We start from the raw sequence: 21,531 nt of genomic DNA, 5'->3' as shown, positions 1-21,531 counted from the left end.
CACTTAAAGCAGAACTTTATCTTGCTTGTCCCTGTTCCCTTGCAGGTTGACACTATTTTCTTCTTTCTTGTCTTTATTGGGGTAGCCTGCTCCTAATGTTTGCTCTTGTTTCCTCCAGGTGATGTTGGCAGCCTCTTACTGGTCTCTTCTGGCCCCAGCTATTGAGATGTCGGAGCATCATGGAAGCCTGGCTTTCCTTCCTGCCGCCGTGGGTTTCTCCTTGGGGGCCGGCTTTGTGTATTTTGCTGATCTGCTTTTGCCAGCCCTGGTAAGTAACCATTTGCAGATTCTGTGAATAACACACTGGTGGAGACTGTAAACTGACACAAAACGCTTTACTATAGCAATTATTGGAAGACACAGCAATTCTTTATTAGGTAGGGTATTCTGCTGGCCATAGGACACAATGCAAAATAAAAAGGGTGGCTCTCTCTACTGACGACACCACCATACCTAATCATTTCATCATCATCTGCTTCCTTATGGGTTACACATGTTGCCTACTTTTGTTTATTGTCCTTTCCCACTTTTTATTTTGTAACTTCTTCTGGACAGAGTCTTTTCCTCATGTGTTGTTGTTTGTATCTGTCCATCATTTGCAACCCCTAATAAATGTACATCGCTACATAATATGTTAGCACCTAATAAATACTGTTAATAACAATAATATTAATAATAATATCTTTTGTAGTATTCTCCAATAAAAAGTGAACTAAATAGATTTTTTAATACTTCCCATAATGTTTTTTGTCCAGTAGTTCATTGCAAGCACAGCTTTCCAAACCTTCTGCAGCCAGCCGTATACCCCACATGTGTGACCTTCACTAAACTACTGCAGAAAAGTATTTTATGATGAATAAAGGACATAGCAGGCTGTGATAAATTGCCTTATTTCCCCTTATTTCCCTAAGAGGATATCACAGATATGGCATTTCATTTAAAGTTCTAGGTACAGGTGAAGGTGGGGACAGAGGATAACTGCGCTTTCCTGTGAAAGTACAGTTATCCTTTGTCATGCATATTCTGAGCACGGGTTCACCGTAACCTAGGAATGCTATTTTATTCCCTTCTTTGCTTGGAATAGACAGATGTCTTAGTGTCACATATACTTGCCCAAAAATATTGTTGTTTGTTTTTGCAATGCGTGATTAGATTTGCAATCATTCATGTGTATACCACACCAATGTTTGTTATTATTGCTATTATTAGTCATGACATCATATAATTTTTGCTGTGGATAAAGAATGCATTCTTAGGAAGGCTTGACAGGTTATTTTTATGATCTTTTCCTGATGTGCATTATTAAAGCTTGTAATTTTCCTTGGCATTCAGCTGCGAAAGTGTTTTGGATAGCAGGGACATCCATGAAATATGGATGGTTTTTATTTTATGTACCAGCCTTATTTATCATCATTCTTTGGCTTGCTGAACGTTTACCACCTTTGTTCATGTTTTTTGCTTCCCTGCTTTTGGTTACCTCTGCACGCAGGTTGCTGGTGGTAGTCAGTCACCCGGTTTTGTTTAATTTCAAAACCTTGGCCGTTAATATGTATTTGTTCCTCTTTGCAGCTATACCAGCCTTTTAAATTTCTGGGAAGGCTTTCCACATGATTTTGGAGTGTGTCTATGGAATTGTGTCCCCATTTAGATAAAAAGAGTGTCGAGAGACTTTTATCTGGCTGGCGATCCCATGCTGTGCCCCACCACCAAATTACACCTTGTTTATGCTGTCACCAAGTGTCACTTGCAGCAGCAAGGAGAACAAGGAAATTCCAGCATCTCCTGCTTCCCTTTAGCTGTGCAGCCTGAGATGTTCCTTCTTGGCATCCCCAGCACATATTCTGAGGCTGTGCAGCTGAAGGGGATTTTAGGAGCAATTTAGTTCCTGGCTTTATTCTGCCCTGCCATTGGCTGCTAGGACTTTATAGCTTTTCTGCCTGTTTTACCGTTAAGCAGCGCTAACTACCCTGCTGCTGCTGGTGTGTTTGTTAAACTACTCTTCCTGACTCTGCCTGTTTCCGACCCTGCAATTGAATGCTACCTGGAACAACCCTTTGCCTGTAACCCCGACTCTGCTTTGTCTTTACCCTTGGATACCTCGTCTGGAGGACTGATTACTCGTGCATGTCTCTGGCTCTATACTGAATTTGCCTTGAACAGAAAAGGGTCTTCACTAAACTGTTGCCACAAATATCACAAATTCACACTTGTCTAAAACATCTTTCCATGCTTTAGTGTTCCTACAAACTTTCACCCGAAACACTAGAGAGTGTCTTGTTCTTTTTGCATTCTAGTGCCTGCTTTATAAACCCACTAAATGTATATTCAGTCTTAGCTGTTGCTTGACTTACAAGATTTTGTACAGTAAGATTGTATTATCTCTCTCTCTATCTATCATATATATTTATATATAATTACTGACTATCTTCTGTTTGGGTTCCCACCAGCTCTTTACAGTCCAATAGTGTCCAAGTAAATAAACAACGTGAAGGTACCAATGCAATGCACAGGAAAAACTCTGTAGTACTAGACTATGAAAGGGTATTGTAGTTTATTTGGTATAGCCTGATTTTTCAATACCGCTTAGGAGTTCTTGCTAATGAAGGGTCATGATCAAACGATTCCCCTTATAAGGTGATTACATTCTGTTCCTTTTCCTCGATTGTGCTCCTGTGTTGTAGACCTCATTGGAAGAAGAGAAAGGGAAGTCTATCTATCCTTGTATTTACAATTTTTTGCCTACCCCAAATATGTCACATAAATAAAGAAATAAAGAGAAAAAGACGGTTTTCTAGGCAAAACAATAGATATTATTGAAATAGTGGGTTGTATTCATAGCATACAACAAACGTTCAATACAATTAAAAAAAACATCAAAATAGTCCGTCCCTTTATTCTGAGAGAGAGGAGGTCAACATTTAAGTCCTGATAAACTCGACAAAGTATTCATTGAGTTCAAAGCCGTGGTGGATGTAGAAAAATGTGGCGTTACCTGACGCGTTTCACCTAGAAAGGCTTCCTCAGGGGACTTATGGAGGAAATATCGGGTTGTACACTGCATACAAAAATATGAATAAATTAGACAAATATTGGCTAATAAATATTCGAAAAATATCATTTGTTACACATATAGTTAAACTGTTATAGTGGTAATTCAAACAAGAACACAGACAATGGTAATATATCACACTGAATACATATAGTTCGTGTTGAACAATTTAGGTAATTGTATTGTACCTCATTGGAAATCTATGTGTCAAGTGGTCATTTTGGACCACATTACGAAAGCATGGTCCACCATCAGAAAAAAAACCTAATGAAATGCAGTTAAGCCATCATCAGGGTGCATGTAGACACTAACTACCTACCAAAAATACAAAAAATGTTAGTTGCACACCAATAAATGTAATTTATTTAGGGCTCACATATTAAAATGAAAAGAAACTTGAAATTTCTGTAAATTCAGCAGATATTTAAGGCTTCTCTGAGCCCTGGTATTACAGATAATTTCTGCCATATTTTTGGGGGATTTTTGCAGGTTACCCATACATAAACATTTGGAAATTGTGGACAGGGCTTTAAGGTATTGTAAAGACGGTGAAGCAATTAAATATGACAGAGGGGACACTATAGGCAGGAGCCTTCGTCTCTTTATTATGTGGCATTAATGGTTTGACGGGAAGATTAATCATTCGAGCTTTGTGCAGATCATTAAAAAAAAAAAACAAGGTTAGACTTCGTCCTGTCACATGGGCCCATCAACATGTCATCAGCAGGCAATAAGGGCCGATAACTGCAGCCCACCTGACTCCCCTGCGCGGTTGACACTTGCTGCGGGCAGAGCTGGTGCAAGATACGTCTAAGGGCGACCGGTCAAACAACGTTGCTACGCAACCAGGCCGCAGAGGAGGCTGCCCGTTAATGGAGAACTCTCCGCACACTAACCATGCTTGACAGGTCATAAGACCAAGGAGGATCGATTAACACTTCATGTAGCTGGAAGGGTTTTGTCTGAGGACCAGCGTTGGAGAACCCTCTTTTTTTTTTTTTTTTTTGCAAAAAGTCTCGGGCAACTTCATCGTGGTCACCCGGCCATGCTTTTCTATAGGTTTATAAAGTAATATGTCATCTGTAAATATTTTTGTTTTTTTGTAAATGTTTTTGTAAATTATTTAGTCCGGTATTATATTTTTGTATATTTTGCTTGTTTTCAACCCATCTGCCGATACTGACAGACAAATGCGGTGCAAAAGCTGGGTGTGCAATGAATACTTCAAAACTGGAATTGCTATGTTTTGGTCCAATAAAAGTCTCAGCTATGTACAGTTGCTAAATTTACGTCACTGGAAACAACCTTTGTTATATGTTTTCAGTGGCAGCAGAATGAACGGGTGCTGTACACACCGCTGTTCATTTCTATGAAGAGGGGAGGACGAACAAAGGGCCCCCCACTGCATCCTCCTCTATAGAAAATGGAGGACGCTTATTTATCTTCCAGGATATTTCATTTATTGTTTAAAATGGCTTCATAGAACTGATATGCGCTCCAGATGAAAGCAACGTTCATATGGGTGTATGCCAACCTTGTGGTTAATTGCTTCCAAGTGCCCATTTTTAACAGCTAGATATATATTTTTTGACAGCCATTTGCCAAAGAGATTGGAAGTCTATGAAAGCAGTTAAAAAGTCAGCCTGTTCTGAGCTCCTGCAAGAAATGTCCCAAGAACTGCACAGTAACCTAAGGCCTGTACAAAAAAAATGGGATTCCAGCTACACCAACCCAGTCCGAACATAACCAGGGATTTGGGGGTGGTGGGGCAATTGTTGACCGCAACTTAAAGGTCACCTATCAGAACTCTTCAAATTTAATTGGCACATAAAAATAAAATAAACAATGCAACACTTTGTAGTTATGAATGAAGAACATGTGCAGACTTCATTTTCAGAGGAGATGACTGTCAGCACTCATGAAGCACAGAGAGGAACCTGGATAACGTGACAGTCTCATGGCATAAGTTGTCTGACAGCAAGATTAATCGCTCAGAATCTAATGCTTGCCATGCATTATGCAGTATGTTCTATTGATTACACAAATCAGTCAAAAGTTGATCAAAACAATTGTGTTTAAAATCGACCAAATTAGAATTTTTGTACAGGACAGAGTGTTAATTAGTAATAAGTAATACCCATCCCCAACTGACCCAGTTTATTTTGGATCATTCCACCCCATCCCAGTGAATGAGGATAGATCCAAAATGGATGAGTGAAAGCAGAACTAAACTTAATCTGGGCAGGCAGGTTGTTTATTTCATTAGAGTACAGGTTATGTCCCTTCTGCAAATTAATATGTTAACCTGCCTGATCACAGCTTTCTAATTACACTCACCTATTCTTGCTGTCTTGTGGACATTGCCATCTTCACTCATTTTGTGGGTTCCGGATCTTTGGCCATCTTGATTGGCTAGGCTGGAATACTTTAACTCCCGTGCATGTGTACAGGAGCTTGTTCATTCCCGACAGCTGTAGGGGACAGTATGACGAGGTGCCTAGTATTGTACACTGATCTGTGCATGTATGTATTAGTGCATTGCATATTATGTTATGTGTATGTATTAGTGTGTTGCGGTTTCATGCAAGGCAATGCTTCTCTGCTTCACATTACTTGCAGCACTCTATAACTTGCAGAAATGCACTACCATGCATTGTGGTGTGCTGCAGTGGTAATAATGCTGCCATTTGGTTGTTTACATTCTTCCAAATGGGCAGCCTGTTTACAAAAAAATGGGTTGCCTTTATGCAAAGAACATAAACACATGATCTTTGTTACTCCAACACACAGAAATTGAAAAGTGTCAGTGGGCCCTTCTCTCGGGCTTGCAAGTTTTTCCACACATCCACCTTTTAGTTTAAGCCCCTCATTTTTTGTCACCCTTTTATCTGTTATTTGCTTCTTCCTTTGAAAAGAATTAATCTTTATTTGCATTTAAGATGGAGTCAGTCTGGTCACCCCTTCCCTTGGAAGGAAAAGGATTCTAGTCAGCTTCCGACGTTCTCTTTGTGTTTTTTTTTCCCTGCTGTCTCCTGAGCCACACACCTTTTGCTGTGATATAAATGTCAGGCCTCTGGCAGTCAATTGTTCAATTAACTTCTTTAATAGCTTTGCTGCCACAGGCATCTGTGGCTCCTCGGCCTTGGTGGCAGAGCAAGTGTTAATTGCGCTGTCTGGGTAATTGGAGGGGGGAGTTTGATCTGTCATGCGGTGGAATCTGATGACAGATTGCATGAGTAGTTGGAGGGGTCCAGTTGGAGGAGGACAGACGTTGTTCGGTGGTGACAGGAGCAGTGCTGCTGACTGCCAGCATTCCGTGGTCCTGGCGGCACTTCCAAAGCTGCCGCGGCCTCCCGCAGATGCCCATTGTCATGGCGTAAGTGAAATGCCCTCATCCATCTCTACCCCAGCTTTTGTTCAATATCCGCTATATAATTATCATATAAAACACGATATGTACTTCATGTGCAACCTTTGGCAATTGTAATAAATATTATTGTATTAATTACTTATTAAAGTATTAATATTATGTAAAACAGGATTTTGAATCTGAAACAAAAGAGGGGAGGGCTTGCTGAATATAGCCTGTTCAATTTTGCTACGTTTCAAATAAATGCCAACGTGCAAACAAAAGTGAAGTTGGGCATATTAAACCTACAGTACAAACTGCTAATAGGAAATGACCAATATCACATTATATACAATGACTTTTAGTTCAGCACCTGATACCAAGCTTGACGTAGTGGCCCTGATTTATTAAAGCTCTTCAATACTGGAGAACCTGAGTGACCCAAACCTGGAATGGATCTGGTCCAGGAAAACATTTGCCAATCAATAGAAAATTAATTTTTAAGAAATCCATTCCCAGTTTGTTGGATGGCCCAGGTTCAGCTAAGTCTTATCTTCTCCTGTCTTGGAGAGCTTTAATAAATCAGGGCCAAGAAGTTATCTTTCACCGACCTGTATCCTTTATGAGATACATATGAATATATATAAAAAAAAACACTGTGTGTTATCAGGGCATCACAATAATGGTGTAAATCAACTATATAATATAATTTTTAAGCAGAGATAGGTCATTTGTCAAAGAATGTAAGTTGCAGTGTCAACTCATTTCGATAATTAACATCTGCTGCTTCAGGGGCAAGAGTGGTCAGCAAGTATTACATTAGTGTTCAGCGATACACCTATCTCCTGGCGAGTGTTGTTCACTTGGTTGGCTGTTGTGAAGGGGTTTCTATTCACCATGGAAATGATTCTGCGATCATCCACCACTGTTGTCTTCCGTGGACGTCCAGGTCTTTTGGCGTTGCCGAGTTCACCAGTGCTTTGTTTCATTCTCATGATATACCAAACTGTAGATTTTGCTACTCCTAATATTGTAGCAATTTTCTCGGATGGGTTTTTCCTTTTTTTGCAGCTTAAGAATGGCTTGTTTCACCTGCATGGAGAGCTCCTTCGACCGCATGTTGTCTGTTCACAGCAAAATCTTCCACATACAAGCACCCCCCCCTCAAATCAACTCCAGGCCTTTTATCTGTTTAATTGATAGTGACATAACGAAGGAATTGCCCACACCAGTCCATGAAATAGCCTTTGAGTCAATAGTCCAATTACTTTTGAGCCCCTGAAATGGTTATTGTGTTAAAAAAAGGCTTTAGTTCCTCACATTTTTATGCAATCTGTAATTTGTTCAACCCACTGAATAAAGCTGAAAGTTTGTAGTTCAGCTGCATCTGAGTTGTTTTATTTAAAAATAAATTGTGGTAATGTACAGAACCAAAATTAGAAAAAAAGTTGTCTCTGTCCAAACATTTATGGACCTAACTGTATATATGATATATATATATATATATATATATATATATATATATATATATATATAAATTTTAAATATATAATTTATATAATAATGTAAAGTATAGAAACCATTCACTTTTTATCTTAGCAGCTTCGCTTACATAATCTCGAACTAGTCAAGCAAAACCTTAAACCTATTTTGCGTTTTCTGCAAGTCTGTGACCTTGTTGGGAGAGAGCCCACAGGCTAGGGCCCCCTCCATCTCCGTGGGTCCCGCGGGCCGAAGTGTAGAAGTTGCGAGTTGTCATCTGCCACTTCGGATGTGTGAAACTCCTGAAGATGTGAAATTTCTGCAGCGGTGCCCGGAACGCTGTCTCTTCATCAAAACACCAAGGTTTCCATGGCAACCAATGATATGTCCTCGGAGTGTGGGTGGGATGCAAAACATCATTTAGGAGCGCTAACGCTACACTTATCCCCCACCCTAAAATAATTTAGATGAAAGCTCCCTGAACAGGACACCTGTCTGGTATTTTTTCAGTAGACCAGACATTTTAGCTTTGATTCACAGAATGAGAAAATTGTATATTTTTTGTATCCGTGTCGTCAATTACGGAAATACCCGGTTTGTGACTCCTCGTTCTGTATCTGAAACGACCAGGCCTTAAGTCTAAGTTGAGACCAGCCGCTCCAAGGTACTTACTGACAATGGCTAAAGAGTTGGGAGTAGTAATCTGTGATAAATGTTTGCTGATGCTTGTGAAGATGTTTGCTTGTGGCTGCAAAAATTGAAGTGGTTTACCACTCTTAGTTGCTACGTGTAGCATCTGAAAAAAACAAATCTAATTTTTTCCAAAAATAACCTTTTTTTTAAAACTGTGAACTTAGCCTATGTGACAGCGAAGGAGAGAAGTTGTCAAATTACAATATTTGGTATAAGTGAGTCTTTAGCTATGCATGTTGTGTAAATCCATATACACATACACTAACCGGTCTCTGAATTATGTACAAATATCTTACCAGGCAATCACATGGCAGCAAATAATTGCATTTGTGTAAATCCATATACACATACACTAACCGGTCTCTGAATTATGTACAAATATCTTACCAGGCAATCACATGGCAGCAAATCATTGCATTTGTGTAAATCCATATACACATACACTAACCAGGCACTGTATTATGTACAAATATCTACCCAGGCAATCACATGGCAGCATATCATTGCATTTAGACTGGTAGACATTGTCAAGACAACCTGCTGAAGCACAAACCAAGGAAGAAAGGTGATTTATGTTACTTTTAGGCATGGCATGGTTGTTGGTGCTAGGCTGGCAGGTCTGGGTATTTAAAAAAACTGCTGGTCTTCTGAGATTTTCATGCATAACCATCTCTGGGGTTTACCAAGAATGGTCAGAAAACAGGAAAATATCCAGTGAGTAGCAGTTCTCCGAATGAAAATGCCTTGTTGATGCTAGAGGTCAGAGGAGAGGCTGATAGAATGGCAACCATAACTCAAATAACAATTTGTTACATCAAAGTTATGCTGAAGAGATCTCTGAATGCACAACACGTCCAACCTTGAAGCAAATGGGCTACAGAAGTAGGAGACCTGGTGCCACTCCTGTCATCTAAGAACAGGCATCTGAGGCTACAATTTGCACGGCTTACCAAAATTTATACTAGAGAAGATTGGTTGGTTAGATGAGTCTTAAACTTTTCTGTATCATTCGAATGGTAGATCAGATTTAGATGCTTGGTATCAACAGTTCAGGCGGCTACTGGTGTTGATGCTGGAAATATTTTCTTGGCATACTTTGCTTAGTATCAATTGAGTGTGGTTTAATTAGCACATTTTATCTTAGTTTAGTTGATGACCATGTCCATCCCTTTATGACTTTGGTGTACCCATCTTTTGATTGCTGCTTCCAGCAGGATAATGTGCCATATCAGAAAGTTCAAATCATCCCAAACTGGTTTCTTAAACATGACAATGAGGTCACCGGACTCCAATGGCCCTCACAGTCACTAGATCTCCATCCAACAGAACACCTTTGGGATGTGGTGGAATGGGAGATTCACATAATGGGATGTGCAGCTGATGAATGTCCAGCAACTGAGTGATACTATCATGTCAATATATTTAATATGAACCAAAATCCTTGAGGAATATGTTTAACACCCTTTTAATTCTATGCCATGAAGCATTATGGCTGAAGGCAAAAAGGGTTCCAAACTGGGACTATCAATGTGTACCTAATAAAATAACTGATTGTGTGTATATATGCATTTTCCAATTGAAAATTTAGCTTTCGTCGGGTATACTATATTTTAATTTACGTTTTCTTTGCTTGTATTTGGGGGTTTAGAGAGCTTGTATAGTAGGAACGTGGGTAGTGGAAGAAGTGTTTAGAAAGCGCGTACTATTGTTGAGCAATCACACTCATATTGGAGGGGGAGGGTTGCAAAATTGTAAAACGGCTTTAAGTGCACCACTTAGCTGAAAAAAAAAAAAGAAAATATAAAAAAAAATAAAAGCCGCTGTAGGATGGGCACAAGACATTGATTCTGTTTTTTTCCCCTTCGGAGAGCAATGAAGCTATTACATGCTGATAGCTTTCACAGAATCTTTAGATGAGATAATTTTTAATGCTACAAATTTTAGACTCCATCCGTGCATTGATGATACCCCGTGGGGTGAACGTTTTGAACTCTAAAAAACTTACTTTACGTGTCGATTGGTTTCAAGCTGCCACTTGTTTTAAAGCAATGGTCCCAAAACTAGGGTGCTCTGGTATGCAATTTGCAACATGTGACCTGCGCCTGCCCTTTTTCATTGTCCAGACCTTGTTCCTCACTTGCTGCCTACTTAGTACCCAATATTTGCTGTTCTGACACCGGAGCCCTCTGTTTCACTTGCCCTAGTAGGAAGAGTCTGGGGGCTGCAACCTGGTGTTCTCCCCACAGCAGAGTCGTCCGGGGGCCACTAGGGTTAATGGTTCATTACCCCTTGCAGGGTGCTCTGGTGAAGTCTCAGAAACACTTAGACTCTCAAGGTAATTTATCGTTCCCTGCCAAGGGGTCATAGCCCTAACACTGCCAATGAAGGCATAAGAGCCAGCTTTCTGCTCTCAGGGTTTTGGAGGTCATTGAATGGCTTGCCATACCACTGGTATTTTACTACTTTAAAGTATAACTGTACTTTTGTTGAAAAGAATGCGATCCTGTCTAGATGAACTGTATAATATACATTGCATTTTAAGGTGAAAGTTGTGTGTGGTAGTTCCAGCTAGGTACTAGCCACGGAGTCCCAATAAGTACAGTAGAAGTGCAGTTAGTAGAATCACAGCTCCTGTCGGGAAATATAGCATTCAACACTTCTGGAAGTGTTGTATACTGAAGATTCTTTGGTCCCTGCAGCTCTACAAAAAAGGAAAGGTAAAGTTCCTTGCTGCCGGGCAGGTAAGAATTAGTAGTCTTTTTTCTAATAATGCAGCAAAAGGTGGTGCCATTACTCATGCTGGGGTCTCAGCAGCAAAATCATAAGTGCAACCCAGGCTGTCAGCTGCCGGGTGCTGCTGGGTAACATTAGGAATATAAGTAAATAAACAAAATGCGGCAAATATTTACTCTTTGAGTTCAGGGCTACTTAAAATTTTATTGTTGACAACAAACAAACCTCATAGGGTCACATGAACTGAAATCGTGCAGATCAGATTCCAATTGCTGGTCCGGAATCTGTGAGTGACCCTGCATAGCTGTAAGTAGCTTTCAATTGGAACACAGATTCTTTTAGCAACCAGGCACCATGCCTAAAAACAATAATCCACACACTGCCGTCTGAAACAGGATTTATTAATGTCAAAAGAAGGGCTCGCATTTCCCATCTTTAATTGCTTCTCGTATGAGGCTGCAATGAACTACAACAACTTTGCTTGGGACTATGCTTTGCTTAGCAAGGGTTATCCCATCAGCCATTGTTGTGAAAAAGAGAATGGTCTGGTCCAAGGCATATCTGCAAATGTAAAACAATGCTGTAAAAAAATCTCTTTATTGTTACTTATAGATTTATCATATTGTATACATACTATACGCCCAAAAATGACTGAATTTATGTGGCCACCCTTCCAAATGTTGAAATTGGTCTTTCTACTGAAGGGAGCTGGTAATACTACAACATTAAAAACAAAGGTGCTCTTCTATGTGCACCATGTGACAACAGTTTGGGGAAGGCCGTTTCTATTCCGATATTACCGTGCACAAAGCCAACTCCATGGAGATATGGTTTGACCAGTTAGACTTGAGTGGGTGAACTCAAGTGTCCTTGGAACCCTGACATCAACCCTATGGAACACCTGTGGGTTACATTGAAATTGAAAACTAGGTGTTCTAATCCAGTCCAAAGTCCGGCCTGGGGGCGAATTGTGGCCCGCGTTCAGATTTCCACGGCCCGCGTTCAGACTTCCACCAGCCCACAGGCTCTGTCATAAAATCAATAATATGCGGCCCGCTAGCACTGTTGACCACATTTTCACTTCACCAAATTTGGCCCTCTTTGCAAAAAGTTTGGACACCCCTGTTCTAATCTAACCTTTAAACGCTCCTTTGGTTGAATGAGCACAAATTCTCAAAGTCGTCTTAGACGATTGGAGGCTGCCACAGCCTCAAAGGGGGCCAACTCCATATTCGTGTCAATGGTTATGTAATGGGATGTCCAAATGTGTGCTGTGTATCTAAAGCAGTATTTCTCAACCAGGGTTTCTCTAGTGGTTGCTTGGGGTTCCATGGTCAGCTTGCCAAATTCTTGCCAATTTATTTTTTTTTGGTTACCTGTGATGCTGGCATTCTTACAACTGGCCAGCAATGTTGGAGGCATTTCTCTGAATGACCAGCACATTAACCTAGTGTGGCCTGTGTATATTGTAAATATAGAAAGGGGTTCTTGAAGACCTGAAAGTTATTTCAAGGAGTTCCCCTATGTTAAATAGGTAGAGAAACACTGATCTAAAGAAACCTTCTTGCATGGATCCTTTAGGACAGAAGATAAGTATTGCACAAATGAGCAGTGTGGTTGCTCAGGGGTGTTAGCACTCTGCCCTTGCTGCAACGGGTTAGGTTATGTAAGGATACTGTCTTTGCACAATTCTTCTATGCTTCCTAGAACTACGGTTTGCTGCCTTAAAACACAGCACCGAGTTAAGCTGCTTTTGACCCATTTTGCCCCGGTATTGTATAGGAGGACAAGGTTTTGAGCTCCTTCGGGACAGGAAACTAAAGTCCTGCTGCCCTATAAAAATCCTGAAAATCTGCCCTCTATCAGCGAATAGAATAAAAATAAATGAGCGCGTGTAAACACAAAAGAGACAGTTTAATGAGTTTGTAATCCAGGGCATGCCATAGGGAGGGTGCCGCAGATATTTACGGCCCCTACTGCCTAATCCTCTTTATTCAAAAATTATATCTGTCCGCTCTTGGAGTGCCATATTCATCTGGGAATGGCGGTTTGTAGCGGAAGAGCTCGGTCAAGCTGTTTAATCTCCTGTTTACATCTACACGCCTATAATCCTGTTCTGTGTCTTTGTAAACGGATGGTTTAGTGGGTGACAGTTTGTTGTCTGTAGGAAAGACTACTTAATTAGACTTAGATTTGCTTTGTCCTACAATACTGACTTTTTATGCTTGTGATATTTATTTATTATTAAGGCAATTTCTTTGACTTTTTAACAATATCTGAAGAAAGGGGAAAGTATCATTTTAGCATTCAAAATATAAAAAAAAACAAAATTTGGAGGATGCGCCTAAAGTGAAGGTATAGGTCCTGTTTTTTTTTTAAGCTCTCCAAGGCTGGAGGGAATAGACTATCATGGGTAAACTTGAATGATCCATTAAACCTGGAATGGACCTGATCCAAGTTTGCAAACTAATAGCAAATAAAGAAATCCTTCCCAGGTTTGCTGAATCACCCAGGTTCTTCCATGATAGTCTATCTTCTCCAGTCTTGGAGGGCATTATTAAAGCAGGCTCATAGTGATTTGTATACTTTATTTTTTTTGAAAGAAGAGGAAAAATGTAAATACCACAAATACATAAGGATGCCAAAGACATTTAATTAATGTCTTTCCTTTGACAACTGCTGGATGACATTTTGCTTAGTTGGTAGCGGTTAAATTCTTCAGTCCCCTTAAAGATTGGGAACCAAGCAGAGCGGTATTCAACCATGCAATAACTATGTCAGCTATGACATGATGATGACATACCACCTGACGTTAAGTGGCTCTATAAATTACACTGTAGGTCTGTTTTTCATTCCATGATTGCCATAAAAATTGTTTTAATATATATTGTGATATTTTTGGGGGAACTGGAATCAGTACAGTACACAGCCGTACAGTCTTTCTATTATCGAATTTAAAAACTTTCTTTCAGCATAAAAGAACATAAAAGTTTTTCTTTCAGCAGTAACAAAACAAGCTTCCAGACAGCAAACTTAAGCAAATTTTGGGTAAAAAGGCACTCAAAATGTGGGCCCAAACTTGCGGATTGTTGCTGCTGGGGTGCTTTCCTCTATTGTTTCAAAGTTTTCATTCCATGTTACCACACTTGAGCATTCACATCTAGTTGGGTAATGCAAAGCTCAGATCTTCCAGAATTGATTGAGAATTTAAAGATCCACCGGCCAGCACCATTAGTCCCTTTTAGGCTGAGGTTCCCTTCTGGGAGGAATGAAAAGGCCCACCCAACCTTACTATTACTTCTGCAGTTCCATTCAAATCTTTCCTAGTTTGGGTCCTGTGCTTCATCCCTCTGTCTTGTTTCTTCTTCTGGCTACGTTACCCAATTGTGTGATAACACGTGACATAGAGTGTACATGTGCTCCCATTCTGTCATTACCGCCATAGTAAAAAAACTAACTTTTGCTTTATATAAAAGTGAAAAGTAAACATTTTGGTGATTTAATAGTACCAAATGATACTATAAAATTGATAATGTAAAAATAATTTAGGTAAATATGGATACAATTATGGTTAATTTCCTGTAGTTACAACTTTTTTTTAATTCAGCACAATTTAGTGACATGACTATGGACTTTGTACAGCGCTGTGTAATATGATGGCGCTATATATATACTGTGTAATAATAATAATAAATAATTTTCAGTTATTGAGCGCTCCCTTTAATGTTTTTGTGTTTTCTTCAATAAAAAGCCTGAGTCAATACCTAAAAAAAATAAAGTTAACTGCTTTCACATTTTTTCTAGCCATTGGGAGAAACAGCGCCCAAGGGCAAGTTTGAACTAATATTAAATTTGTCGATTGGCTGATAGTTTAACAAAAAAAAATAATTCTCACACTTTAGTTACAATGAAGTCTTGCCTGCCGCCGGCAACTTTGTAATGAAGACTAAAATGTTTTTGGGAAGAACAAGCTTTTTCAAGAAGCAATACACAAAATCTATAAAATGGAGAAGGTACCATTATTACCCTCTGTGGCACCTGTCCTAATTTAGCTGTTTGCGTGCCGATTCATTTTAAAATGTTTATAATGGGTTAGATCACTAAATAATAAACTTGAAATAACATATCCAAGGCTGCGAGGAGCTGATATTATGCCAGTTACAGATGATCTTCTAAATAGGACTTCTAATAGGATCCTCTAATTTGTTATTCCTTTACTGTACCAAACCAGCTGACTCCCTTTTCCCTGAAATTTGCAAATTCTGTAATTTAAGAATTATAATATAGCTGTATATTATAGGGAATTTTTTTAATGCAGACAGATTTAAAATAACTGCAAGGTTGATTTTTAGAAAGATAGGCCTCTGAGCCTCCTACAAATGTATTTTAATAGATCAATAATACCTATAACACCTATACCTAATCAATCTCCATGACCCCTCCAACTTTTGTTCAGCTTCTGAACCGTTTTCTTATTATGTAGTAAAGTTTATAAGTTTTATTGAATTATTATTTTAGATGTTCTATGCAGAAGTCTCCTTGTCTTGGTGGCCAGTTGACCAGTATGGTCATTTTGCAGTCCAGGAATTCTCTGCAGACATCTTCAACCCCATAGTTCGGAAGCATTACATCCCTCTCATCCAGTTTATTATTATTAGTAATAAACAGTATTTATATAGCACCAACATATTACGCAGCACTGACAATAATTAGGGATCACAAATGACAGACAGATACAAACACTGACACGGAGGAGAAGAGTACTCTGTTGGGGGAAGTAGCACCCAAGAGGAGGTGGTTATGGAATGGTGGCTTGGTAATGAGGCTTTAGGAGACATGAAATGACAGGTAGGTGAGTGTGAAAAGATGGGGCTAAGAGCTCATTTAAATTAGCAGAAAGTAGGAGCAAGCTCAGTAGAACGTGGAAGACTATTACAGAGAGTTTAAGCAGCTCTAGAAAAGTCTTGGAGCCGTGCGTGTGATGAGGTTATGAGTGAGGAAGTCGAAGGAGGAGGAAGTTGAAGGAGCGAACAGAGCAGCTAGGGAAGTATTTTTCTATCAGGTCAGAAAGGTAAGTGGGACAAGAACTGTGGAGGGATTTGAAGGCAAAGCACAGGAGCTTGAATTTGATTCTAGGGCAGGGGTGTCAAACTCTGGCTCAAGGGCCAAATGTGGCCCCCCCAAAGGAATTCTAAAAATGATTTGCAGCTGGCGCGCCGCTGCATTGAAATAGCGCCGTATCTACAATTCCCGGCATCACTCGCGTCTATAGACCAGCGGCTTCTCTGCCTATGCGTGGCCCTTCATTGGACTGTTTTATAGATGCACGGAATTGTAGTAGCGGTGCTATTCCACTGAAGAGGGAGTTCCAGCCACTCATAACATTGAACCCCGGATTGGACTGTTTTATTGACGCAGGGAATTGTAGTAGCGGTGCTATTTCTCTTATTATAGGCTTGTTCCAGATTTAATGTTAAGCAAAACCTCTTTGTTTCCATATGTAAAGGTTTTATATCTAATGAGAAGGAAAAACGTCCTCAATTTTTTCAATAAACTTCAAGTTTGACCCACGATTTTGTCTAAGTTTTTAATTTTGTCCCTCTGTGTATTTGAGTTTGACACCCCTGTTCTAGGGTGAAATGGAAGCCGGTGTTGAGAACTGCAAAGAAAGGCAGCAGAGTGGGGGAAGGATGGATGAGTCTGGCTGCAGATTTCATGAGAGATTGTAGAGGAGAGAGTCGGGTTAGTGGAATACAAAAGCCGGATGTTACCGCAAGGAAATCCTTCGGTTCAACTGTGTTCATGCTGGTTGACATCATTGTTCTACCCCTCTCCTGTTCAGATCTGGTATATTTGACTTCTCATAAAGTGAACTTCATTTGATTTAGCGACCTCCTTTGCCATCTACAGGGACGTCAACCAAGAAAACAAAAAGAAATTCATTGGTTTAGTGTCCCCCTTAACTAGTCAATTCTGATCCTGAGCGTAGAATTAATTTCCCTAGTCTTCCCTCCTTCATTAAACTGGTACAGCATCTACATCAAAATAACGGCTTATAGACTGATGTATAAAGCTCCAGAGGACTTCAGGAACAATGAAAAGTGGCTGTCTGGCATTGGAGCCCAAAGGGAAAAAATGTGCAATCGGAGAAACAAATGACATAAGCCACATGTACAAGATGGATCCTCTCAAGTGTTTGTCAAGTGTTATTCACACAAAATTGCCTGTCAAAGGCCAGAGAGCACAGCAATGTTCCACTACAAGGAGAGATGCTGAAAATAAGACTGAAACATCCAACGCCAGCTGTTTCTGTGACTTGCCCAAGGTGGTTTTGCTAAGCTGCATAGGTGGAATACCCAAATGATTGTATTTTGAGATTTCTAAGAAAAGAAATGCACTTTAAAGAATACAAAGTTGGTGAACATCTGACCATATTACACCTTTATGATAATATTTATGTGGGTGCCATTCCAAGTTAAATCAATGGTTAGTATTACACCATACAAAGACAATTTAGACAACTGTGCACTTCCAGCTTTGTGGTGACGGCTTTGAGCCCTCCCAACATGTCTGTGCCTTTTGTACGAAGCTATAACTCTTAGGATATAAGTTGTCTAGTTCGATATAAAAGAACTTAAATGTCCTGCACTGGGACCTGGCCTCAACCTTTGCTGTACAGTTCATGAATGAATTGGAACACCAACTGAGATCCAGGACTTCCAACCCAACATCAGTACCTTACCTTGCTAATGTTAGGTTACCATCCGACGGTGGCCGTTTAATGGAGCGCTTTGATATTCATGGCAATGAATTTGGAATGGAATGTCAAAAACACTCACACAGATATGGTTGTCAGGTATCTGCAATCTATATATGACTATATAATTTATCCATTGGAAAGAATAAGGAGGTAGTAGAAAAAGGCTGGAACCCCTTAAGGTATTTATTGCTGTCTGTGTCCCAGTAGGTAGATTCAACCTCTTTATTACCATAACCATTTTCTAAGTATTGTGAAACCAAATCTTTACATTGGTTGTGTCCACTGAAACAGAAAGAGGAGACATTCTTTCAATGGTCATAAGCTTTATGATTACTACATACAAATCCCTTTCCTACTACTTTGTAGAGATTTCCAACTGCTTCCTGTAGCAAAAATACCATTTTGCATATCTAAATTAATAACTTTTATCTATACAATGCATAAAAATGTCCACACAAATACATTGGTATGGAAATCGTTGGGGATTAGAAGTTTATTAACGGTGTAGATATGTGTGCAATACTTTAGTTAAATCTGGGCATGTCATACCACCCATTAAAAAGCACTTATGACTTGTTCCAGTATTCCTCCTCTTGGCATAACTACTGGTTCACCCCATTGATCTCAGCTCTCTGACATATTCACATAAAATGCAAAAAATAATTTGATTGGATGTGCACAAATGAGAATGTGGCCCTTTAAGTCATACTTTATACTTGCATTGATCATTTTTTCGCTGTAAAATAATTGCCTCTATGTGCCATGTATAGAGCACAGGTATGTCAGGAGAGGTCTCGCTCTGTCATTGTTATAACTGTTTATTGGCGCAGCTTGAAGAGGATTATTGTTAGTGTTTATAGGAGATGTTTTTTTTCTGGCTTGACTAACCAAACAGACCCCTCGGTCCATTACTCCTGTTAGAGCTTTGACTTTCTGGTCGGTGTGTTTACATTGGGAACGCTCCACTTTAGTAGTAATGAAAGCAAAGGATTCCACAGCTAAACATGACCTTGTGTGTGTTTGTTTTGACTCTGCTATTAATGGATTAAAAATCCATCTGCGGCTCCTGTTCCTGCTTCTGTGCCAGGATCACACAGCTCATAATGATGCCAAGCCAGAGGTTACATTGTGGCAACGAATAATAAAGATATCTGAATTTCAAGGTTTTGTCTGTCTGTCTAACTCATACGGGGTGCCTGCGAGGACAGTGTTCTGATGTGGGTTGCTTGTGGCTGTGGGAGAAGTGTTTTAATCTAGAATGTCTGTGAGGGCAGTGTTATGATCTGGCGCTTCAGTTGGTCAGGTCTAGGTTTAGCAACACTATGTGCCCTAAAAATGAGGTCAGCCTAATATATGGATTCACCAGTTTTCCTATCAATTAATTTTTTTTTCCCCCCATGGGACAGGCATATTCTATGATGACGATGCCTTTATTAATTGCATTCAAATTATGAGAGAGTGGTTTAGAGAGCATGGGGCATTATATTCTCACATGGATTGGCCACCACAGAGTCCAGACCTGAACCCAATTGGGAATCTTTAGGATGTGCTTTAAGAAGACTTTACACAGCGCTCCGACTCTCCAGTCATCAATACAAGATCTTAGGGGAAAATTAAAGCAACTATAGATGGAAATAAATGTTGGCACATTCCATAGGCTTAATAAAACAATAACACAGTGAATGTCTACTGTAATTAAAGCTCCAACAAAATATAATGTGGAATTTGTTCTTCTTTTTCCAAATACTGCGTAACACTTTCTGTTCTGTTTTGGGGATTTGATAAAAAATTGGGTGGACTTGGCATTCTTGGAATAAGCTGAGGTAGAAATTGCATTAGGATAAAGTTCTTTTATGATATCACACGCCTAACTACAATAGATGACAATCTTCCGATTTTGGCTCAGCTGAGGCTAATTTGGATGAATGGAGGACCTTGTCTGTTTATGCCGTGATAAAAGGGCATGGGCGATGTCTATAGAGAGCCTGCCTAAATGGACTAATGGACTGTAGCTGCTGCTTGCGTCAGATTTTGAGGCACGTGGCGAGCTTTAGAAGGCATGTGACTGTATAGGCTGACACTTTTAGCTGCCAGTTTTACAGGTTTCCCTGTGGATGTGTCTAGGCCAACAATTTGCAAGTGTTGGCATATGCCACTTAAGCTGATTGATATCCATTGAAACCCAAACATTCATTCAACAACTGCTGCTGTATTGCAATCCTTCATAGTGTTGTTGGCTCTTCCTGAGCTGGCATGCAGACCAGGTTGCTACAAATGCCTTTTATTTTAAAACACAAAGCAGTGAAATTGAATTTCTGCAGCCGTTAGGTGTAGACCGATGACAATATATCATTTGTTGCTATAAGCTACTACCCGGCACTGCCCGTCGTGTCAGGCTGCTGTACAAAGCCCTGTAAATTGGATGGATTACTTTTGCTGGATATGCAGTAATGTCAGAATTGCCTAAATAATAGCATCACAAGCACAATGATTGTGTTCTGAAGGCCAAGCTATTGAGTTTAATAATAAAAGGGATGGAGAATCAATTGAATCTCTGTGATTTAATTTCCTGATGGCATTTTGTGAATATTTCTGCTCTCATCGCATGCCCCTGCTGTCAGCAACAAATGTTAGAATACTGTGCATGTCATTATATTGGAAACCCTTACTGTTCCAATGTGTCGTTGTGCCTTGAGTCTGAGATTTCGGTGCAGATTCACAGTTATTGGACCATATCAAGGCTGTTATTGGACCATTTCGTCCATCAGTCAGAGTAGATATGTGTATGTTAGTGAGCTCCAGAGATTCTTGGAAACACAGCTCTACCTGTCCAGTGGGGCCATGGGGGTGGACCACATACACTGTAAAGAATAACCAGCCAAATCTGTGTGGCGCCTTCAAAGTAGATCTACGTCTTCACTGGATGAAATGTATTATACTTTGTTGTATCCCAGTGCTGATGGTTTCCTGCAACGTTTGTACCACCGTTTCATATCTACATTTCCCCATAAAATGCTTCCTTTCATATCCCCTTTTTTTCCCTTTATCAGGGCTGCTAATCAAAACCAGTATCTTCATCCACTTTGGACCTGATTTTTTAAAGCTCTCCCAAGACTGGAGAAGATAGTCTATCAAAGGAGATGACTGAAGTTACTAAGAAAACCTGGAATGGATTTCCTAAATATAATTTGCTAATATTTGGCAGATGTTTTCAATCCATCCCAGGTTTGCTGGATCAAGCAGGTTCTCCATGATGGATCTTCTCTTCTGTTAATAAATCGGGGCCATTGTGTCTCCATGCACCATGTCCAGCATCAGCGGCACATCATTGGACTAGTTTCCCAACAACTCTGGGCTGCTTACAGTCTTCTCCAGGGATTACGTGACGGGTGTCCATGCAAGAGCACAACTACCTCCCCATAACAACAAATGCCTAAACAAGGATTTAGCATTTTCTTCTGCAGA

The 21,531-nt window shown here is 39.9% G+C and overlaps 1 protein-coding gene across 2 annotated transcripts in view; it reads left to right on the top strand.

Moving 5' to 3' along the window:
- SLC39A11 (solute carrier family 39 member 11) overlaps positions 1-21,531 on the top strand; it is a 197,809-nt gene that overhangs the window by 35,191 nt on the left and 141,087 nt on the right. For both annotated transcript variants that reach the window (XM_072403461.1, XM_072403460.1), the window contains exon 3: positions 119-268. In XM_072403461.1, the coding sequence (XP_072259562.1) occupies positions 119-268 (150 nt within the window). The remainder of the gene's footprint in view (positions 1-118; positions 269-21,531) is intronic.

This window comes from Pyxicephalus adspersus, chromosome 3 (genome assembly GCF_032062135.1).
Source record: "Pyxicephalus adspersus chromosome 3, UCB_Pads_2.0, whole genome shotgun sequence".
Taxonomy (NCBI): Eukaryota; Metazoa; Chordata; class Amphibia; order Anura; family Pyxicephalidae; genus Pyxicephalus; species Pyxicephalus adspersus.
The sequence above is the reverse complement of the archived record's forward strand: the minus strand, read 5'-3'. Positions and strand labels throughout refer to the sequence as shown.